We start from the raw sequence: 22029 nt of genomic DNA, 5'->3' as shown, positions 1-22029 counted from the left end.
AATACTGACAGCAGTCACAGGCTTGTAAAAGCTACCTTCAAACTGAGCTAAGAAACTGAATTTCATTTTCTTCACAGATTTGGGGGAATCTGTGCACTACTCTGCCTTACTGACAGCACTCCCTTTCTTTAATAAATCTCCTGCAGTTTCTGATGCTGTCACAGTGTTGTCCCCAAAGTGGGTCCATTCCCTGGTGTGCCACAAGCACACACAGAGTCCAGATCTTTGACTTAATCCCCATTTCTGCACAGAAAGGGGAGCAGGGTGCTGTTCCACAAAGCAAGCTGCATTTCCTGAATCACAAGTGAGACTTTTAGACCTAAAATGGTGAGAAAGGACTGGCCACCTCTAGGATGTTGTGGAGTCCACAGCCATGCTGCACACTCCTCAGGGTGAGCTGGGGGGGCACCCATCACACCCACATGGGGGATGAGCTGGGCTTCAGCAGGATTGGGTGGTGTTCCCCATTGCAGCCTCCGCCCCGGGATGAGTTGGGCTCTCTTGAAATATTTTGGGAGTCCACACTCCAGGGTAATTTAGATCACCTGGAATGATTTGGGGGTCAGCCATCATGTCCCCTGGCCCCCAGGATGGTTTGTGGGTTGCCAATTGCAGCCCAACACCACCAGGATATTTTTGATGTCCCCAGTCAGAGCCCCCAGCCCCCAGGATCAGTTGGGGTTTCCAGGGATGGGGTTGAGTCTCCTCCACTGCAGCCCCCAAACCCCAGGACGAGTTTCGTTCCCCCAGGATGAGGTAGGGGGAGACCAAATCACAGCTCCTCCACCCTCCAGATGAGTTGGGGGGTTCCCAATTCCATCCCCCTGCCCCTGGGATAAGCTGGGGTCCCCTCTTGAATCCATGACCCTCTCCCCCTACCTTGGTCTGCTCACCCCCAGTTTGGGCAGTACTGGGATAACCACCCCCCTCCCATCACCTCCCAGTACAAGTGGGGGGGGGGGGGAGAGGGGGGGGGGCAGAATAGTGGGGAGGGGGGGGGTGATGCTTCAGTGATCTTAGAGAGCTTCTCCAACTGTGACAATTCTGTGATTTTTGTGATCACTGAGATGGTTCCAGTTATGTTGGATAAGATCTCATTCCCAGTAGAAACTCCTCTTGCACTGGTAGCAGCTTTAGGTTTTTTACCAGTATGGAGGCATTGATGGGGCATCAAGGGTGGGGTGTTGATGGGTCACCCTTCCAGGTGATGATGGTCAAGCCCCAGGCCCATGCAGCCATTCTCTGCACACAAGTCCCCTGGGGCTGGATGTCTGACACACGTTTAATAAAAGAACACAGCCCCAGAGATTTGGGCTGTTCATCTTCAGATGGGGGAAGGGGTGTGTGGGGGTGTGTGTGTGTGTGAGTGAGTGAGGAAGATCTGCTCTCCTATTTCATTTTTGCACCTCAGCAAAAACATTGCAAGATTTACCCTCAAGAAATCAAAGGGTAAGTGATGCAGAAGGCTCCAGCCACACATGTCCACTGACTCCCTAGAAATACGCAAGACCACACCATCAGTCACACTGCCCTACCTGCTATAGAGGTGTCAGACCAGAAATGGTTTCAAGACAGAAAACACAACACAATCCAGCACAACAACAAAAAAAATCAACCTGAAGAAACCAGGTACACAAACCAAGGGTCCCTAATCAAACCCTAAAAATGAAAACAACCTTTCATCCTGCACAAGAAAAGACCATTCAGAACACAAGGAAAAAATAAGTTCATCCCAGGAACCCAGGCCAACAAACCCAGACTCTGTCAGGAACAAGAACATGCTCACCTAAGCTCTGGCATAGCACAACCTTGCAACCCCATACCCCCAGCACCTGGAACCCCAGCATCCCATTGCCCCAGCAGATTGTAGCCCAAAGATACCAAAAAATGGAATACAAACTCCCTGGAGATCTCTGCCAGGGCCTTCAAGGTGGCCCCGGATCTCAGTGATCACAGCTTTGGAGTGGGAGCTGAACAGAGCCACCAACACACCACCAGCATCCAAAAAGTGCCTGGCTGCAACTGCCAGGGCTGAAAGGCTGAGGCACTCAGAGATATTGCTCCCATTCAGTCCCAGAGTGCCCCAGGAGAGCCCTGACACCCCCAAATCAGCCCTGGGACATGGACACCACAGCCCAGCTGTCCCCAGGGCTCAGGAGGGCTGTGGGGAGCAGGCAGGACATTTGGGGTGCCCCCAGTGCTGGCAGACAGCAGAGATGGAGACCCCAGGGGGAAGCCCAGGCTGCTGGGGCCTGGCCCAGCTGCTCATCACTGCTCTTCTGGGGCTCTGCCCAGCTCCCTGGCCCCAGCTCTTCATCCCTCCCTCTCTCTCCTTTGCCCATCACAAGTTTGGGCTTTCACTGGCTGTCTCCCTCTCAACACTTCCCAATTCCTCCCTGCTTGGTCTCAGAGCCATTGCTGTTTCTCTCTCTCTCTCTCTCCACCTCTTTCTCTCCCTCTCCTCTCCTGGCCTTATTGTCCCTCTCTCTCCTGCAGCCTCTCCCCTTTCCTGCCTCTCCCTCCCCTCTCCCTTCCTCTCCCCTCGCCCTTTCCCCTCTCTCCTGCTCCCTCTCCCACCCCTCTGTCACTCCCCTCTCCTGGGGCCTTTTCTGTCTCTCTCAGGCCCCTGGCCCACTCTCTCTCCATCCCCCCTCTCTCCTCCTTCCCACCCTTCTCCTCTCTCTCCTTCCCTCCCTCTTTGCCCCCTTCCCCTCCATCTCTTTCCCGCTCCTCACCACTCTTTTTCCTGCCTTCTCTCCCTGCCCAGATCCCCTTTCTCCTGCTCCCCCTCCCAGCTGGGCCGGGGCAGCCCCGGGGTCGGGCGGGCTCAGGCAGCAGGAGAGGAGGAGCGCCCCGGGGCATGCTGGGAGCTGTAGTCCTGGGGCATGCTGGGAGCTGTAGTCCCGGGGCAAGCAGGGGGCTGCCCGGCGGCCATCTTGGTTCCCGGGCCATGCTGGCAGCTGCGGTTTCCCCACTCTCCCCATCCCGCAGCCGGGGAAAACTCCAGGAGGGTGGCGGGGATGAGCCAGCAGCTCCTAAAAGCCCTCAAACTGAAGGAGGAAGCATGCAGAGGGGGGAGGGAAGCAAGGGCAGGTTCCCTGGGTGAGGTGCGTAGAGAGGTGGTCGGAGCAGCTGGGGAGCAGGGCAGGAGAGCCACATCCATCCCAGGTAGAATTGAATCTTGCCAGGGATGGAAAGAGCAATAAGAAAAGCTTGAGAGGTACCTAGGTGGGAATAAAAGGAGAAGCCAGGAAAATGGAGGCCCTCTCCTGAAGGAAATGTCAGACCTAGCTCCAGAGGATAGTGAGAATGCTGAGGTTTTCCACGACTTGTTTGCCTCAGTCTCCTCTGGGAAGTGCTCATTGCCTCATTGCAGAGGCCACAGCAGGGGAAAGCAGGGCCTGGGACAACCAAGGAGCCCCCACTGGGGGAGAAGAAGAGGTTTGTGATCATCTAAAGAACCTGCAGGTGCACAAGTTTATGGGACCTCACGGGGTCCACGCACGGGTCCTGAGGAGCTGGCAGACGCAGTTGCTGAGCCTCTGTCCATCCTATTGGAGAGGTGATGGTGGTCTGGTGAGGTTCCCACTGAGTGGAGAAAAGGTACCTAAAACAATTGGAGTGGAGGAAATAAAGAAGTTTGAGTTGGAGAAGTTAAGGAGGGTCTGTGGCCCTGAGGGGTCACTATTCCCTCCCCTCTCCTGCCCACACCCTATAGAAAGTCAGGCAGCCCAGCAGCCCATCCCCCTTTCCTCCTGCTCCTTGCTGGGCTGCTGTTCCCCTCTGCTCCTTTCCCACCAGCTGCCACCTGCTCCTCAGAATCCACATCCATCGGGTGCTGGGAAGAGCCGTGGAGCTCCCTCTTGAGTCGGCCCTGCCACAGGGAGCCCTCAGGCACCCATTCCTGCCAGCATGGAGATGGGGTTGTGTGTCAGCTCAGGGAGCTGTTCCCGGGGGGAGGAGATCAGCCCTGGCTGAGCCTTCCTGCAGTCCCTGGCTTTGAGGAGGAGTGGAGTGTCACGGGAAGAAGCTGCCTGTCATTGTGGAGCAGGAGTTTTAGAGGTAAGAATACCTGTGTTGGTTGGTTGGTGGTTGGAGGTGGACTGCGCTGGAATTTTTTTTTCCCTCTTCTGTCCCTATTTTCATGAGGAAAAGGCAGCCAGTAGCTTTGCCACGCACACCTGTGATGTTTCAGGTGTCCCAACATCCTGTAATTCTGAGAGGAAAATCTCCAGTAGGATAACGTGCTCTCTCTGTGGCCCCAGCGCCTGTTACAAGGCACCAAAATCCTCTCTTTTGTTACTGGAAGAAAGACATTGTTTGATATTAAACCTAGTTTATTCTAAATCTGGTATCCCTACGCAGTCCTACTTGTAGGTAACTTGGGGGTCGAGTTTCTTTCAGCTGCCTGTTGAGTGCATTTCTGTGTCTGATTCAGCTGGTAAAATCACCACCAAGAAAAAAAATCACTTCAGTGAATTTACTCTTGATGTATTTCCAGCTCCTATCAAGCAGTGAAGTGAAATGTCTCAGTGGCCCATTTGGTAATTGTTTTGCTTTTTTTGCTGAACGTCAACATTGTCCTTGATGCCTGTCCCTCATTTCTATCATTTTTGACAGAAAATGTTGTCTAATAGCTTTTCAGTTGTCTCAGCCCCTCCACGACTGCTTCTTCATGCCCTGCAGTCTGCCAGCTTAAATAATCTGTATCTAATGCCACAGCCTTGGATCCTCTCTGTACCTTCAGCACAGGCTGGGAGGGGTCCTGGTGGGCACCAAGCTGCTCATGAGCCAGCAGTGTGTCCTAGGTTCCAAGAAGGAATCTGGTCTCCTGGGCTGTCTTTACAAACAGAACTGCCAGCAGGTGGAGGGAGGTGATCCTTGCCCTCTCCTGGGGACGGGTGAGGGGAGCATTGTGTCCAGTTCTGGGCTCCTCAGTGCCAGCCAGCCAGGGACACACGGCAGCAAGTCCCTCAGAGGAGCAGTCAGTTGATGAAGGGAGGGGAGTGTGTCCCAGGAGGGAAGGCTGAGAGAGCTGGGACTGCACCCTCTGGAAAAGAGAAAGCTCAGGGGGGATCCCAAGCTCTCTGAACACCTGACGGGAGGGTCCAGAGCTGTTTCCAGTGGTGGGCAGCGAGAGGCCAAGAGGCGATGGGTATGAAGTGACCCCCGGGACGTCCCCTCTGGGCATCAGGAAAGCCCTTTTCCCTGTTAGGCTCCCAGGCAGGCTGTGGCAGAGATGTTGCCAAGCTGTGTGAGCACAGCCCCAGAGGGCTTCAGATGCCCCTGCTGAGCAGAGGCCTGGGCTCACAGCCCCTTCCCCAGGCTGTGATTCTGTGCAGGGGGTGAGCAGCAGCCCCCAGCACAGCGAGATGGGGCCTGGGACTTTGGGCAGGCTGCAGGGAGCTCAGGCTGCCCTTGGCTAGAGGGGAGCAGCTGGTCCTGGAGCTAAAGGTAAACTGAAGCAGCATTCCCTCACACTTGGTATCCCGGGTGCTGGTGGAAGTGAGAGAAAACCTGTCAGTGTGACGTAGTCTCCCCTAAGGAAGCAGCTGGGAAAGCCATGTTGAAAGGAGCAAGGCCCACGGGCTGCTCTGCGGTGCAGTGGTCGTGTTGTGCACTCTTTGGAGAGGGGAGGTTATTCCAGGTGGGCTCCAATGGTCCCTTTCCAGCATCCGTGAGTCTGTGATTCAGCAGCAGTATGACGTGGCAGAGCCCCGTTGGAGGCTGAGAATCCAGCCCTGACATTCTGAATGTTTCATGGCACAGGAGTTTTCCTGTGTGCTTGTTACCCTGAACAGCATCTTCGGTGCTTGTGTCCGAGTCCTCCAGAAGAGCACTTGGCACTTGTGTCTCTTTTTTTTCTCTGCTTTTCTTTTTCCTCTGCCCAAGAGCTGAATTGTGTGCTGTGTTACATATGTTGCAAGATAAGGCAAGAGACACACAAGTGGTTCTTTAAGTGGTTTCTCTAAAAGATTAAAAAAACAAAGAAAGCAAAGAGCTGTGTGTGACAGCTTCATTAAAACACCTTGTCTTTCCAGATGAGAAGGAGAGGTTTGAGCCTTCCCAGTTCCAGGACTGAATATGCAAGGTGCAACCGAGGCTGGCTTGGAGGCAGGAGGAAAGTTTCCAGCTGCTTCTGGTGCAAAGCTGAGTCTGGGGGCTGTGCAGAAAGGTTTTGTGACCTGGCAGTGGCTGGTGGAGTGCCGGGTAAGTCCCTGTGCTGGGGCTGCTCTCAGCCTTTGCTCACTGGACTCCACAGAAGCTCTGTTTTGTTTCAGTGTAAAAGCTTTGCTAAAGAGCCCGTTGAGTGTGTAGAACAGGGTTTGAGTTCTCCGTTCTCAGCTCTCTGAGCATCTCAGCGACCACAAGCAGTCAGGTTACTGTCAATTTCTTCTGTGTGCCCGACCGCGCTTTGGCTCGGGTCAGTTGGCATTCTTCAGAGTGCAGGCTGCAGGAGCTTGGCTTAAAGGAAAACACATGGGAATATTTTACCCACATGGGTAAAAGTGGGTCTTGCCCCTGTAACCAAGGTCCCCTGTGCTGGTGTGAGGTGGGTGAATGCTCGTTTCAGGTGTGTGGTCTGTGGTAGCAAGGCCAAGGGGTTTTCCCCAAGGATTCTGCCACCATGGTGTGCTTTGTGCACCCTGCCCTGTTCTGTTGGAAAGTGCTGGTGTTGAGAGGAGGATCTGACATGCCTAGTCCTGGACCTACTATTCCAAAGGGTTTGTTGTTGGCAGGAGTGAGGCCATGGGCTCTGGCAGGTGTCAGGGAGGGAGAAAGGAGGGGGTGGTTGAGTCAGTAGGGGGCACAGGCCCTGAGGAATTGAAATGTGCTGGTGAAAGAGCTTGTAATCTCATGTGCACACTGTGTGTAGAGAGCAAAGAGCAGAAGAGCAGGTGCTGAGGGAGCAGGTAACAAGCAGATGGAGGCAAATGAGGTTGAAAGGCAGTATAAAAGGAAAGAAGCACTACCTGTAGATGTAGACATTCCATTTCCTGCCTGGCTCAGTTGTGTCCATTGAGAAGGGGTCCAGATGGCAGGGAGGCAGGTAAAATGCAGGTTGGGAAGAGGACCCTTTCTGTCGTCCGGCCAGCCTGGAAAAGGTGTGTCAGGGATTTCAGCATTTCTTCTGCAAGACTCTGAAAAGGGGCTTCAAGGAGAACTTTGGCCGTTGCAGATTTGCGGCAGCGTAACAGAAATGGAACTGGGGTGACCAAAATGTCAGAGGGGAGGAGAGGAACTGCCTGGGGGTGGCCACAGTCAGGCTGCTGGCAGCTCTGCAGTGGGGTGGCTGGTGGTGGGCTGGAAGGGGGTTGTGTAGAGTGAAGTCACTGTGCTGTTCTTTGGCAAGAGGCTCTTCTGGTGGTGTTCCAAGAGCTGGTAGCAGGAGTGAGGAACCTTGCCTGCCCCTGGAGCATGGCTGCTTGAAAGTGTCAATGTCCAACTTGTTAGAGTCTGTGGGTTTCCATTCCCCAGTCTTAGGCAGTGCCCACTGTGCTGGGAAGTGTTCCTCCTAGGAGTGGGGCTGAGGGGAAGGGACAAATGCTTTGCTGCACTCATGGAGGTGCAGGGGTCCTTGGCTTGACTTGGCTGCCCCTCTGGAACAAGGATGTGATGAGGTGATCCCTGCTGGGTGATGAGGTATTGTGGCACTGGAGGTGGTGAGGTGAATTCCCCCTGGTCAGGGAAGGAGCCTGGCTACCAGAGAAATGCCTGTGCTAAACCCAAGAGGAGTGAGGAAGCAGCATCTTCTGAGGAGCAGCTCTGAAGCTGAAGTGCCTTTGAGGATGGACACTTCAAGCTCATTTATGGGGCACTTGAATTATGAACCTGCAACTTGATATGCTTCATCTCCTGTCTTGACTTCCTTTGCCCTTTAGAAGACACTAAAAATGAGACCCTTGCTGGGACTGAGCAGCTCCAGTAACTTCCCTGGAGGGAGGAGGAGCTCCCATGGCTGTGTTAACTTCTCCACCTGTGAGCAAGGTGTGTTGCCAGTGCCATTAGCTACTAATTTTATAGTTGGGGTACAGCTGGAGATGTGGGGGGTGTGCAGTGATGAAGCCATTGAGGTGGTGGTGGTGATAGGGAGCTGTGTGTTCTGGGTATTGGAATTCTTGCTGTAGAGAACACAGCAGGAGGACAGAATTGCAGGAGATCTGTGCAGGGTTCAGAGCACCTTGTCCTGACATCGTAATGAACAGAGGAAACAACCAAGTTCATCAGTATCTTTTTCTAGAGGAAGCTTTCTGCCAACAGTTGGTTTCAACTTCAGTAACCAAAACGTGTTAACAACAACAAAATGGGCACTTACAAACTACTTTAATCCTACAAACATTTTACTTGCACCAAACAACAGACTGGCAACCAAGAAGCATTTAACATCTTCTGCTCTTTTTTTAGGGTCTGACAGCTGTCTCAGCCCCCTCAGCTCCAGGAGGCAGTGCCCTTTTTTTCTCTTTTCAAGGGGGCAGAAAAAAGGATGTTTGAGGGCTTTTTCCAAAGTGATGTGCTTGCCTGGGTCTGTCCAGGTTTGGGCCAGGATAAAGGTGATTTTCTGTCTTGTCCTCCTTTGGGGAGGAACAGACAAGAGAAATGACCAAAATTGACCAAACAGAGTATTCCATCCCATACACCTCATACTCAGTATAAATTTGAGGGATCACAAGGGTCAAACCCCTTCCTGCTTCCCCTTCTTCCCCTGTCCCTGTTTGCTTCGGCATCCTGGGAAGATTCCATCCGTTCCTCTGCCTGTGCTCCTGATCCATCCCAGCCCGTATCTGTGTGTTCCTGCCTCCAGCTCCTGACTGCTGCTGACTCCAGTGTGACCCCCTTCCCAAAGGAGGGTTGCAGGTGTGACCTCTTTACTCCTTTTCTCTTTCCAGAGCCCAAAATGTTCCTCAGAACCGAGCAGTGTCCTTGGGTCTGCACACCAGTCTCTAACAGTAACTGTAGAGACATCGAGTGTTATCAGTCCCAGAAGCAGACACTGACTGATAAACTTGCTGTTCATTTCAGCAAGTGCAGCTTCTTACAGGAGACTGAGCTGAAAGCAAAAGTACAAGACAGAAAATCCCCTTTATCCTGGCCCAAACCAGGACAGAGGTTCAGCCAGGCCACACTTGCAATCCTGGGATCAGTTCTTGGCCCCTCAGTACAAGAAAGCCCTCGACTTGCTGGAGATCAGAGAAAGTCAACCAAGCATGGTAAGGGTCTGGAGAAAGAATCCTGTGAGAAGCTGATGAGGGAATTGGGATTGTTTAGTTTGGAGAGGAGGTGGGTGCTGAGCACTTCTCTCAAGCAAATAACAATAGGAGTTGAGGAAATGGGCTGAAGCTGCAATGGGGGAGGTTTAGATTAGGAATTAGGAAGAATTTCTTTGCGGTGAGAGTAGTCAGGCACTGGGCTGAGCAGGAAGGTGGTGGAGTCACCATCCCTGGAAATATTGAAAAAACGTGTAGAAGGGGCACTTGAGGACATGGGCACAGTGATCCAGATACTGATGAATATGTTTTATTGGGTTTAATGGGGAGGGGGGTAAGACATTGACAGTGGAATGTGGTGAACTTGAAGGTCTTTTCCAAGCGTGACAATTCTGTGATGCTGAGTGGAGCAGGGGTTAGCAAAGTACCTGCCCTGAGCTGAGCAGGAGTACAGCTCAGTGTCCTGAGCAGGACTGGGGAAAAGCCAAGGATACAGGTGGGGCAGGAGCCAAAGTGGTTCCAATGGGGCAGGAATCCCAAGCAGCTGCCTCTTGGGGCAGGACCAATCAGGTGGGAGCTCTACCAAGCCCCAAAAGCTCTTGTCCCAAGACAAAAAGCCCTTTGCCACCAGCCCACGGGGAAGCCCAGTGGCTGCCAGTGGTGGAAGGTGACTGGGCTGTGGCAGCCTTGAGGGGACACTGTGCCAATCCGTGTCACAAAGGGTGGTGACATGGCCAGAGCTTGGAACTCTGAGAAGCAGGCCAGGGCAAGAGAGTTGGTCTGAGTTGGCCCTCAGGAGAACTCAGCTCCTTCCTTGGCTCCTTCCTTGGGTGCCCACTGAGCATTTGCTGCCCACTTCTTCTCAGCTTCCCTCCTCTGACAAAGGTAATTCTGATTATTGGGCTTTCAGGAGAGGTGAGAGACTGGAAAAGTAGAGGCTGGACTCCACCTTCCAAGCTCCAGGCTGAGCTCTTCCACCTTTCTAGGCTGGGCAGAGACAGGCTGTGTGTAGAGAAGCATCTGAGAAGCTGCCTAGATCAGTTGGGCTAGGGTTGGATCCTTGAGTTCTCTGTCTCTGAGGCTGTAGGGGAGGGCATTGATTGGAGATATTCAGGTGGTGCAGAAAAGAGAGAGATGAATTCTTGCTTGGTTTCCTCTTCTGACATCATCTGGTGAGTCTGGGGCACTGTAAGAGCCCCTTTGGCAATTGCATCCCCAGAGAGCAACGGGAAGAGAGGAGAGGGCATCAACATCTTTGGCTTCTCAGCTCTTGCTGAGAGATTTTTAAAGTGGGAGAAAGGCTGTAACTGAGAGGTGCCAGAAACTGAAGAGCTGTGAGGAGAGCACAACCTGGAGAGGGAGGGAGAAGCCGGGATTCCCAGGGAGGTGCTGGGGCCATGGCAGGGCACGTGTACACAGGGCTCTGGGATGAGATGGAGGGTAGAGGAAGGTCCTGAGGGGATGTAAGAGAGGATGGGGCCTAAGGGCAGCCCAAGAGGTGTTGTGTTCCCCTTAAGCTGCCCCTCCCTCCTTTCCTCCTCCCACACTTCCCTCCATTTGGCAGGATGGCACGGAGACCCCCCAGCCACCCCAAGCAGGCCTGGGAGGAGGTGAGGGCTCCTCAGGAGAGCAGCTCTCCAGCAGGACCCTGCGAGGTGACCATGGTCCAGCCACTGCAGATGAGTGAGTGAGGGGGGGCTCCTGGGGGGCTGGAGAGGGTGCAGAGGAATCCCAGGGAGTGGGAGTGCCGGGATGCCGTTACCATGGCAACAGGGGTACCACAGGCAGGGGGCACAATGGTGGTGGTGCCTGACTGCCAGGGCTGCTTGGGGCTGGGAGCTGGTCCCAGCACAGCCTCCCTCCTCATCCATGCCAAGTTGAAAGCTCTTCCAGTGATTGGGAAGCCTGTGGGCAAAGATGCTTAGTCCTGATGCCTCTTGTGTGTTTTTCCCCCATGCAGGCAAGACACTGGAGGAGGAGAATGCACAACACCCAGATGTCCGGCCCAAGGGGCAGTCTGGGAGCCCCAGATTGTTTTCTTTGCCCCACAGCAGTGTCGTGACCACGGTAATGAGGAGCCCCAGAGTGTCAAGGGGTCCTGCGGGCTCTGCTTGCTTCTCACTGCTCTCTTTGCTTCCTCTCCTGGCCTGCCATCCCCTTCCAAAAGGGCTGGGTTGACCTCCATGTCCTCCAGGCACACCTGAAGCATCCCTCCCCTGCAAAGAACTTCCTGGCCCTCAGGGCCTTGGTGGCACTGTCAGAAGAAGAGGAGATGGTGAGCGAGGTGGAGTCAGGCAGAGCCACCTTGGCAGCCTGGGGCTGGGGCAGGGGGGTAACATGGTGGCTTGGGTCTGGCTGGGAGGAAGGGGGTGGCTGTCAGCAGAGTGAGCCCTGCTCCAAGCAGCACAGAAATTCTCTGCTTCCCCCAGGCCAGAAGAATGAGGTACAGGTCCCTGCTGGATGACATCCTGCTGTGCCTGAAGAATCCCTGTGCAAACAGCAGGGTGTCAGCCTTGCTCATCTTCCACAACGTGATGGGGCACCTGAAGAAGAAGGCCAGAGCCATTGCTCTGCTGCTGGTGGAGGAGCTCCCACCCTTCTTTGATGATGTAAGGAGCCTGAGCCCCACAGAGGGGCAGAGGGCAAGGACTCCATGGGCAGCACTTGGGCAGCTCCTCACACCCCTGGGCTCTCCCTGCGGGGAGGGCTGCTGGGTTCTGCAGCCCAGTGCAGCTTCTCCTTGGCAGAAGAAGGCATTCCGGCCTCTCAAGCCCCCCGAGCATCTCCCCTCACATCCACCCATCCAGTGACCCTGCTCACCATAGGAAGAGAGAGGCGGCTGTTGCACTCACCTTGTCTTTCTCTTTTTCTCTTTTTCCCTTTTCGTCTTTTTCTTGCTTGCTTTCTTGCTTGCTTTCTTCTTTCTTCCTTCTTTCTTTCTTCTTTCTTCTTTCTTTCTTCTTTCTGCTTTTCTCTTTCTTTCTTTCTCTCTATTCCTTTGTTTCCCTTCCTTCCTTCCTTCCTTCCTTCCTTCCTTCCTTCCTTCCTTCCTTCCTTCCTTCCTTCCTTCCTTCCTTCCTTCCTTCCTTCCTTCCTTCCTTTCCTTTCCTTTCCTTTCCTTTCCTTTCCTTTCCTTTCCTTTCCTTTCCTTTCCTTTCCTTTCCTTTCCTTTCCTTTCCTTTCCTTTCCTTTCCTTTCCTTTCCTTTCCTTTCCTTTCCTTTCCTTTCCTTTCCTTCCTTTCCTTTCCTTCCTTTCCTTCCTTCCTTCCAGGAGTCCATCCAGGTACAAGAGCTTTCCATCAGCCTTCTGAGAAAGATGGTGGAGTCTGTGGAGGGGGGAGATGAGGCTGAGAGGGAGGAGATGAAGAAGAAAATCTGGAGAGCCCTGGTCCCGCTCTTATTCCATCTGAATGAGCAGACTGACAGTGTGGCCCAGGTAGGGATTTCAAAGCTGAACAGATTTTCAGGTGACATGGGGACAGGTATAGGTGACAGGTACAGATTTTCCAAGAGACATGGGGAAGGGAGACCTGATCCTCTGGTGGTGGCCTGGCCATCAGGGGTGAGGGCTGCTGGCAGTCAGCCTCTGGGAACCTCCAGGTTGCCCCACTTGTCCCAGTTGCCCAGGGCAGGGCAGAGATCTCCTTCTTCCTTGTGCCAGTCCTACCACTGCCTTCCTCCTCTCATCCTCCTCCTGCTGCAGAGGATGGCAGGGTGCTAGGGACCCCTCCCAGCCCTCCTCCTGCACAGCCCAGAGGATGGGTCCCTGCAGAGCCCCTGCCACAGACAATTAATGACCAGATTCCTCCCGCCTGGCCTTGCCAAGAGGAGGGGGATGTCAGGGCTCCTTCTCCAAGCTGTGGTGCTGTCTCCCAGCTTCTGCTGCTTTGCAGGCCTCACAGGAAGCCCTCCTCACCTGTGCAGACCTCCTGGAGAATGAAAAACTCAAGCGTAGGGTCCAGAGAAAGGATACAAAGAAGATTGGAAAGCTACTGGTGAGGATGGGCCCCAGGCACCAGGGATGCCCCATGAGCCCAGGGTCTGGGTCTGCAGCTCTTCCTCACTGACCCTGCTCCAGAGTGGAACACACAGCCTGTAGATCAGTCCCCCTTCTCCCCTCCCCTTCTCCCCTTCCCTTCTCCCCTCCCCTTCTCCCTTCTCCCTTCTCCCCTCCCCTTCTCCCTTCTTTCCCTTCTCCCTTCTCCCTTCTTTCCCTTCTCCCTTCTCCCTTTCCCTTCTCCCTTCTCCTCCCTTCTCCCTTCTCCCTTTCCCTTCTCCCTTTTCCCTTCCCCTTTCTCCTTTCTCCCTTCCCCTTCCCTTTCTTCCCTTGGATGGGCAGAGGGATGGCTTCAGCACATGGGAAATGGTCTATGCCATTTTCTCCAGTTGGAGCAGGACAGGAGGAGGCTCCCAGACCACCTCAATTTCTGCATGAAATCCCTGGCAGACACTCGGGCCAGCGTCAGGCTGCAGGCTGTCAGGTTCATGGGTGAGACACAGCCGCCAGGGCCTCTCCTTCCCCTCTCCTTCCCCTCTCCTTCCCCAGGGCTGCTCTGATGGGATCTCTGTTCCCAGGGGTTGCTGTGCGGCGTCTGAGCGGGACCCAAGATCAGGAGAATCTGCGGAAAATGTGCAGGGGTGAGTAGGAGCAGAGCTATGCTGGCTGGGGCTGGTGGGGCAGGGGCCATCCCTGGCCCTGCTCCAGGGAAAGAAATGCCCCAGGGAAAGAAAGAAATGTTCCAGGGATTCAGGGATCAGGGGCGCTCGAGGCATTCCTGAGCAGCAGGAATGATCCCACCTCCTCCTCCTGGCCAGGGACAAAGAGGGATGGGGCTGGCATGGGAGGCTCTTTGCAGACAGAGGGGTTTCACCACTGCTCCCTCTTCTTCTTTCCCTTCAGCCCTCCACAGACTGGAGAAGGACCCTGACCTGGAAATCCGGTCCCAGGCAGCTCAGACCTCGGTCTTCCTGAGATCCCTACTGAAGAAGGGAAGCCCATGGTACCAATGGATATTGTGCTGCTGGCTCTGAAGAGAGGAGCAGGGGTGAACTGGGGGAAATGGCTGCAGGTGAGTAAAGCTGGAACAACCAGCTGGGCCCCAAGGTGTCCTCCCTTCACACAAGGAGCACCCAAAGTGTGCTGAGCACTCACAGACAGCAAGGAGCCTGCCAGAGACAATGGCTGTGGCTGCACAAGATCTTGACACTTGTGGGCTGTGGCTGGATGATTTGCCTGCCACATTGTCCCAATCTCCTGTCCCAAGCAGCACCAGGCTGTCCCTTGAACACCCTACACGTGCACAGTGCCTGTGGCAGCTCTGCTCCTGATGTTTTGGGAAGGACCTGGTGGCAATGGGCTGCAGAGAGCAGCCTGGTGCTGAACTTCCCCAAGAGGCTGTGCTGTCACTCACGGGGTTTTGTCTGCTGCTCAGCATCCAGGACCTCTGGAAAACGGGCTGAGGGCACATCTGGGGAGGGTCCCTGTCAGGGTTTAACACTGGCCCAGCAAATAAACCAAATAACAGATGGTCTCTAGTAACCCCCATCCCCTCCCTGATAAAGAAAGGAGAGCGAATATGGGAGAGAGGCCTATGGGTTGGAAACTAAACTACACAGCTTTAATGAAACAGTAATGATAAAAAGCAAAAATCACTAAATATAGACAAACATACAGGAAAATTGATGCAATGTTCCTCCCCCCTCACCCCCAATAACTCTCACATCACCACCGAGGCTCCAGGGCAGCCCTGGGAACATGTTTGGCTCTGGAAAAAGAAAAGCAATAAAGAGGTCACACCTGCATCCCTCCTTTGTGAAGGGGGTCAAACCTGAGTCACCAGCAGTCAGGAGCTGGAGGCAGGAACACACGGATATGGGCTGGGATGGATCAGGAGCACAGGCAGAGGAACAGATGGAATCCTCCCAGGATGCTGAAGCAAAAGGGGACAGGGGAAGAAGGGGAATCAGGAAGGGGTTTGACCCTTGTGACCCCTCAGATTTATACTGAGTATGAGGTGTATGAGATGGAATACCCTGTTTGGTCAGTTTTGGTCATTTCTCTTGTCCGTTCCTCCACAAAGGAGGGTTGCAGGTGTGACCTTTTTACTCCTTTTATTTTTCCAGAGCCCCAAATGTTCCTCAGAACCAAGCAGTGTCCTTGGGTCTGCACACCAGTCTCTAGCAGTAACTGTAGAGACATCGAGTGCTATCAGTCCCAGAAGCAGACACTGGCTGAGAAACTTTGCTGTTCATTTCAGCAAGTGCAGCTACTTACAGGAGACTGAGCTGAAAGCAAAAGTGCAAGACAGAAAATCCCCTTTATCCTGGCCCAGACCAGTAAGAGAGACTCTGTGGTTTTTTGAGAGATGACCCGAGAGCTCCTCTGACCCAAGTGTTAGAGAAAGGGGAGATCAGAATAGTTTGGCTCTTGTCTGCAGTCTGAGCACTTCATTGCTCCTCCCGCTCGGTTCTTGTGGAACGGACACAAGGACTGAGATTTGCTCAGCACGCCCTTTTCTTCCTAGATTTCCACCTGCAGGGAGATGCATCCTGCAAGCGGGGCTGCTTTCAGGAGGAAGAAGGAAGGGAGTGAAGAGCAGGGGATCAGCCGGATTATTTCAGCTCTGTTGGAACAGATTTTGCTTGCACTTTGACTTTTTAGGTGACTCACTGCTCCATTTTTTCACCTTTTCTGTGATGCTTTATACCTGCTAAGTTGTTTGTTGGTTTTGTAGTTTGAAGTTGGTCCTCAAAGTAGGTTTTTAACTTTTAAAATAGGATTGTATTTCTATTGTAGGAGATGGTATGCTTTTAACAGCACTTCATCAGACGTTATGTTATTCCATATCTATACCTATTTATAGATATTTATACCTATGTATACAGATTCTATATTAGGTACTATTTTTTACATATTTATGCATATTTATAGATACACATACCCATCTATTGAGATTGATTTTCAATACTATTTGAAAGATAAAGGGGGTACATTCTCTGTTGATACTTCAGTATTTTTAGATGCTAATTTTAAAAGGTTCTGGAGCTGGATCTCCTGCAGCAGCAGTCTGGGTTCAGCTGTATTTCTGTTGGTGGGGACAGGATGGGATTTGGTTTAGCTCGAGCATGTTCTGTTGTACTCTTGATTAGGAAGCAAGCAATTAAACTTTTAGCTGACAGGAGTGTTGTCTCTTTTTTTCTCTGTTTGAAATTTCAGATGATGGAGTATCATAGTTTAAAAAAAGCATTCATGATTTTATTAGTTCTTGGTGGCAAGTGTATCAACAAATCAGCAGGATTTTTCTCTGGAGCAAAGGCATTTGCCCAGATGTTGCCAGGGCCATTCAAGAGTGACAACTCTTGTGGAAGGGTAGAAAAAAAAAAACAACAAAAACCCCAAAATTCTTTGTCGCCTGCATCCAGTCAGAACCTAGAGCAGAACCCAGGGCAGAGTTTAAGAGGGTAGACATGTGAATAGCTGGTGGGCTTTTTGGGTTTGTGTGGGGTTTTTCTGTTTGGTTTTGGTTTTGTTCACCTCCTGCTTTGGGCACAGTAACCTACCCTGGCGAGGGGTCCTCCACAGCTGCAGGTCTCTCTGCTCCAGTATTGCTCTCTCCTCTCTCCCCCCTCTCCTCTGGACACTCCCTCTCTACAAAAGTCCTGTCACACCAACCCACCACAGCTTGGAATGAAAATGGAGCAAGTGGCACCAGAAATTTTACAGCAGATTTGATGGTTGCAGTTTCTCAGCTCCACAGTAAGCATTCCACTGGCAGTCAACACTTTCCACAACAAAGCCACCCAAATACTGTGTTCCTGACATTCTATATCCTAATAGAAACTTCTGCAAAAATCTGCTTAGGAGACTAAATGCCATCAATCTCCTAAATGCTCTCATGAAAGCATACACAATGGATTTTCCTCAACATTTACTAAGGGACAGGAACCAACAGAGGGGGAACATCTCAAAAACAATCACTCCCCCTCTTGCTCCTTGCTCCTGAGCTGCAAAGACAGTTTCCAAAGACATGCATCCTCCTAAGCCCACAACTAATGCCTGTCTTTAATTTCCCTCATCTTATCTCATTGGTATCTAATTGAAGTCAGAAAAACTCAGCTGGTGTTTAGCTGCAAATTGATTGCCTCTGCTTCACACTTGAAGGAATGGCATGCCCAGGTTTTCTACAGTTCCTTGTTTATACAATGAAAGAGCTACCTCTATCTATAAATTCCTCATTAATGATGTCCAAAGACAACCACAGCTGTAGCTCTGAAAAAAGAATTCCTCAGCCCTCAAGCCAGCAGGCCTCCAGGTCAGAAAGTTACTGCTGACAGTTTTATACTCCTATACAGAAAACTGATACAAGGCCCGAATGACAGAAAAACACTTGCCACGTTGGCATGTTACGTGTCTGGCGTGTAACCTCATTTAGGGCACCATAGTCCACTGTCAGCCTCTGCTCTCCATGAGGCTTTGGCCCTGGCCATATAGGACTATTGAAGGGTGAGTGAGTCCTGCTGATCACTCCTTGGCTCTCTAGCTGCCGGATCAGCTTGTGAATGGGGATCACAGCATCTCTCTTGGTGTGATATTGTCATCCATGCACTATTGAAGTAGCAATTGGCACCTGCTGGTTTTCAGCTTTCAGCAACCCCTCTAGAGAAGAACCCTCTGAAAGGCCAAGCAAAGTGTGCAGCCATTCTGTGTTCTCAGTCTTTATGGCTGCAATACCAAAGGACCACCGGTACCCTTTTGACTCCTGGAAGTCACCTCCCTTGAGGCAGTCTATGCCAAGGATGCGCAGAGCATCTGGACCAGTCACTATTGGGTGTTTATGCCACTTTATTCTTGTGAGGCTCACATCAGCCTTCACAATACTCAGTTCTTTAGATTTCCCCCCCCGCCCCCTTTCCCCCACCGCTCCCCGGGCACTCCAGAAATAGTGATGGATTCTGTCCCTTTCTGATTCGATGGCATTAGGGTGCACTGTGCACCAGTGTCCACCAAGGCTTTATACTTTTGTGGCTCTAATGTGCCAGGCCATCGAACCCACACAATCCAATAAGTTTGGTTGTCCCTCTCCTCCACCTGGCTGGATGCAGGGCACCTCTAAGCTTGAGCACATACAGCATTGTCAGTATGTGCATTACTGGAGTTTGCAGCCCCAGTACTCACACCTGATGTGCAGGGATCTTGAGTCACCAGCATATTTGGATCAAGTAACTGCACACTGGAGTGTAGTGAAATGAGGCAACCAGGTGCCACTAATTGCCAGGTAGTGGGCATGAGCTTGTGTTAAGCCCACCTGTGCCTGATTAGGGCGGGCCCCTACTGCACATGAGCAGGACTGGGGGGGCCAATAAGAGGTAAAGCTTGAAGCACAGGATCAGCTCAGTCCTAAGCAAGCCAGCAGAGAGATTAGCTGCTTCTAGGAGCACCGCGCTAACCTGATTGGGCCACTGGAGCTTTGTCTCAGCACCGCACTGACCTGGTTGCGCCACTAGAGCTCATCACCATTAGGGTGAGACTTGAGTGGTGCAGCTGGTTAGCGCACGGTATTTATACAGACAACCCCGAGCAATGCTGAGGCCCTGGGTTCGAGCCTTAACACAAGCTGATGCCCACTACCTGGCAATGAGTGGCACCTGGTTGCCTCATTTCACTACACTGGAGATTTGAGCAGCCTTTTCCCTCCACATCTGCAGGAACCCATAGCATTACTGATAGTGTATGGTTAAATGGGGATGGTGCAGCATGCACAAACCTTTGCAACACAGGTCTAGGGATAAGGATCTTCAACGTTTTCATCATTATAGATCAGATCTCGTACAGCCAGTTCTTCCAGATACCTGATAGCTTTTTCAAGTGTGGCTGCTTTGACCTGTGGGCAGTCTATTTCCTCTTTTTAGGGCTATCTCTCCCTTACAGCTGACAAGAGTCGTTTCCATAGGCTGGTGGTTCCAGCCTTTTCCCCAAATGCCCGATCAATACCTGCATCTCTGGCCAGGGATCCCAACTGCCTGGCTTCCCTCTGAGTTAATGTTATGGCAGCAGCCCCATCCTTCCAGCGTGGGAGTAACCAAGTGAGGAGTGGTCCACCTGCAAAACAGCTGAAATCTTTTCTCAGAGTACACAAGTGCCGCTTGGAATAGGACGGAACATAAGCTTGTGATTCTGAGTCGTCCTCCTCAGATAACTGCTTTAGCTGCTCTATGAGGAGAGGCAGTATCCTCTATCTCCTCTATCACCTGGTCGTCTCGTTCAGACCTCGAAGGGTTAAGGCTCATTTCTGATTCCCATGGTTTTCCTTTTCTCCCAGTCAAGGGGTGGATCGGTGGATCTGTGTGTGCTGAGGGGGAGAGGCTGTGGTGTCTGCAGCAGGAGCATCAGCAGCGCTGGCTTTCTGAACAGCAGCACTGTCTGTGGGGGGGAGGCAGCAGCTGCAGCTGGAGCAGAGACACTCTTGAGCTCTGAAGAGCGGTGCTCCTTCTCACCACTGTGGTTTCTGTCTTACTCCTCACCAATATATGAGGAAAACTAACAACACCCACCAGAAGATTGAGAAATGAAATGCTACTGCTACTAAAATCTGGTGGAGTCAGCCCGGAATACGATGGAGTGGTATAATTTCCCAAATTAAAACTGAAAGTGTAATTACCAACCAAGTTTTTTATCTCTGTATTGAAACACCACTTCCCCGTGCACCATGATATCCATCAATATTGAGGACCATATTGCAACAATGGTTCTTAAGCAGCTCTTACGAAAAATAAACCACACAGTAACACAAATTGCAGCTGCAAAAATACATATCACATACCCTAAATACCAAAGGTAAGGCGTGATTGGTTTAATCTCCAAACCTGTGAAATTTCCAAAGAGCAAGGTCTGATTCCAGCTCAGCAAAGCCATTCTTCCACTGGCGTTGGAATTCAAACTGAAACAGGAAAGGATCTCAACAGATCAATTCCTGTGGGAAAAGGAGAGCAGGCCAAGTTGTTTGTGTGAATTTATCTAATGTAAAATTAGAACTAGTGATCATAACCGGTACAATTCAAGACTAAACCGAGAAAAGACCAGGCAAAGCAGTCCAAACTCGTAATTTTCCACTGTTTCAGTTAGGAGCAAAACAGCTTTCCACTGTTACAGCGAAAAGCAAAACAAGGCCTAATGAAGCTAGCTTTCTGCCTGACAAATAATTGGGAGTGTAAATCTCGTTTTAGATCAAGGCACCGCCAAGGCCAGGGAGGTGCCAGCTTGGCCCCAAAAGCATGTGAACATCTGCACAAGGAGAACATAAAGATGCCACAACCAGCAGATAAGAGGAAAGTTATGGCTGGGGCCCGATATCCTTAGAACAACATGAAGCCACCTGGAATCAAGGGAGATAGAAGTTTAACCCTAAGAGGGACATATCCCCGAGACAACAACTCCGCCCAGACTCCACCTGGTTCCGCCCAGACTCCACCTGGTTCCGCCCAGACTCCGCCTGTTATGAATATTATAATTACCTGTCGTAATCTTATGAATATGCATGAAAGGCTGTATAAATACCCTAACCCTACCCCCCCGAGGGTGAACTCTCTGTCCAGCGTGAGCTGGGAGTTCCCCGGATCCGTGAATAAATACCTTTGCTGTTTAAAGACTCAAAACTTTGTCTCTAAACAGTTTATTCGGCCTTTTTGGGCTTCAAAACTCTTCAGGCAAATTAGTCAAAATTTAAACTGGACTCGAGCCAATTAGCTCAGGCCCCACGTCGGGCGCCAAAAAAATCTGTCAGGGTTTAACACTGGCCTGGTAATTAAACCGAGTGACAGATGCTCGCTATTAATCTCTCTCTCCTCCCAGATAAAGAAAGGAGAGAGAGGAAGGGAGAGAGACTGATGGGTGGGAAACTAAACTACACAGCTTTAATGAAAAAGTAATGATAAATAGGAAAAATTACTAAATGTATACAAATATACAGGAAAATGGATACCATGTTCTTCCCCCCTCTCCCGCAATAACGCTCACGTTATGACTGAGGCTGCAGGGCAGCCCTGCGAAAGTCCAGGCTGGACTGCTGGAGTCAGCAGCAGTCAGGAGCTGGAGGCAGGAACACACAGATATGGGCTGGGATGGATCAGGAGCACAGGCAGAGGAACGGATGGAATCCTCCCAGGATGCTGAAGCAAAAGGGGACAGGGGAAGAAGGGGAATCAGGAAGGGGTTTGACCCTTGTGACCCCTCAGATTTATACTGAGTATGAGGTGTATGGGATGGAATACCCTGTTTGGTCAGTTTTGGTCATTTCTCTTGTCCGTTCCTCCACAAAGGAGGGTTGCAGGTGTGACCTTTCTACTCCTTTTATTTTTCCAGAGCCCAAAATGTTCCTCAGAACCAAGCAGTGTCCTTGGGTCTGCACACCAGTCTCCAGCAGTAACTGTAGAGACATCGAGTGTTATCAGTCCCAGAAGCAGACACTGACTGAGAAACTTGCTGTTCATTTCAGCAAGTGCAGCTACTTAGAGGAGACTGAGCTGAAAGCAAAAGTGCAAGACAGAAAATCCCCTTTATCCTGGCCCAAACCAGGACAATTCTGCACAGGGTTTCTCTAGCTTAGGAAATAACTCCTGTCTTGCAGCAAAAATAATGCATTGTCAAACAAACCTGCTTACCAAATGGTCCTGCACTGCATGGTCCTCTTCAGGCTCCATAACCTAGTGGAGAGTTTGGACATTAATTAACTGTATTAGCTGTAGAGCAGAGCTGCCATGAAGCCTCTTTTAGAATAAGGCTTTGAAACTTGAGTGGCATCAGAAAGCATTGGGAAGAAATACACTG

The 22029-nt window shown here is 51.6% G+C and overlaps 1 protein-coding gene across 7 annotated transcripts in view; it reads left to right on the top strand.

The window, feature by feature from the left end:
- The first annotated feature begins 9780 nt into the window (after positions 1–9780).
- LOC139790699 (maestro heat-like repeat-containing protein family member 7) overlaps positions 9781–22029 on the top strand; it is a 90843-nt gene continuing 78594 nt past the window's right edge. Inside the window, exons 1-11 of one of the 7 annotated variants that reach the window (XM_071732568.1) lie at positions 9781–10091; positions 10771–10889; positions 11167–11273; positions 11374–11481; positions 11636–11815; positions 12478–12642; positions 13100–13201; positions 13593–13695; positions 13782–13844; positions 14107–14275; positions 15731–15980. In XM_071732568.1, the coding sequence (XP_071588669.1) occupies positions 10772–10889; positions 11167–11273; positions 11374–11481; positions 11636–11815; positions 12478–12642; positions 13100–13201; positions 13593–13695; positions 13782–13844; positions 14107–14237 (1077 nt within the window). In that variant the 5' untranslated portion in view covers positions 9781–10091; position 10771 and the 3' untranslated portion in view covers positions 14238–14275; positions 15731–15980. The other 6 variants (XM_071732569.1, XM_071732565.1, XM_071732567.1 and 3 more) reach the window with 6 other exon arrangements.

This window comes from Heliangelus exortis, unplaced genomic scaffold, assembly GCF_036169615.1.
Source record: "Heliangelus exortis unplaced genomic scaffold, bHelExo1.hap1 Scaffold_131, whole genome shotgun sequence".
Classification (NCBI taxonomy): domain Eukaryota; kingdom Metazoa; phylum Chordata; class Aves; order Apodiformes; family Trochilidae; genus Heliangelus; species Heliangelus exortis.
This window is presented reverse-complemented; position numbering and strand designations above follow the sequence as displayed.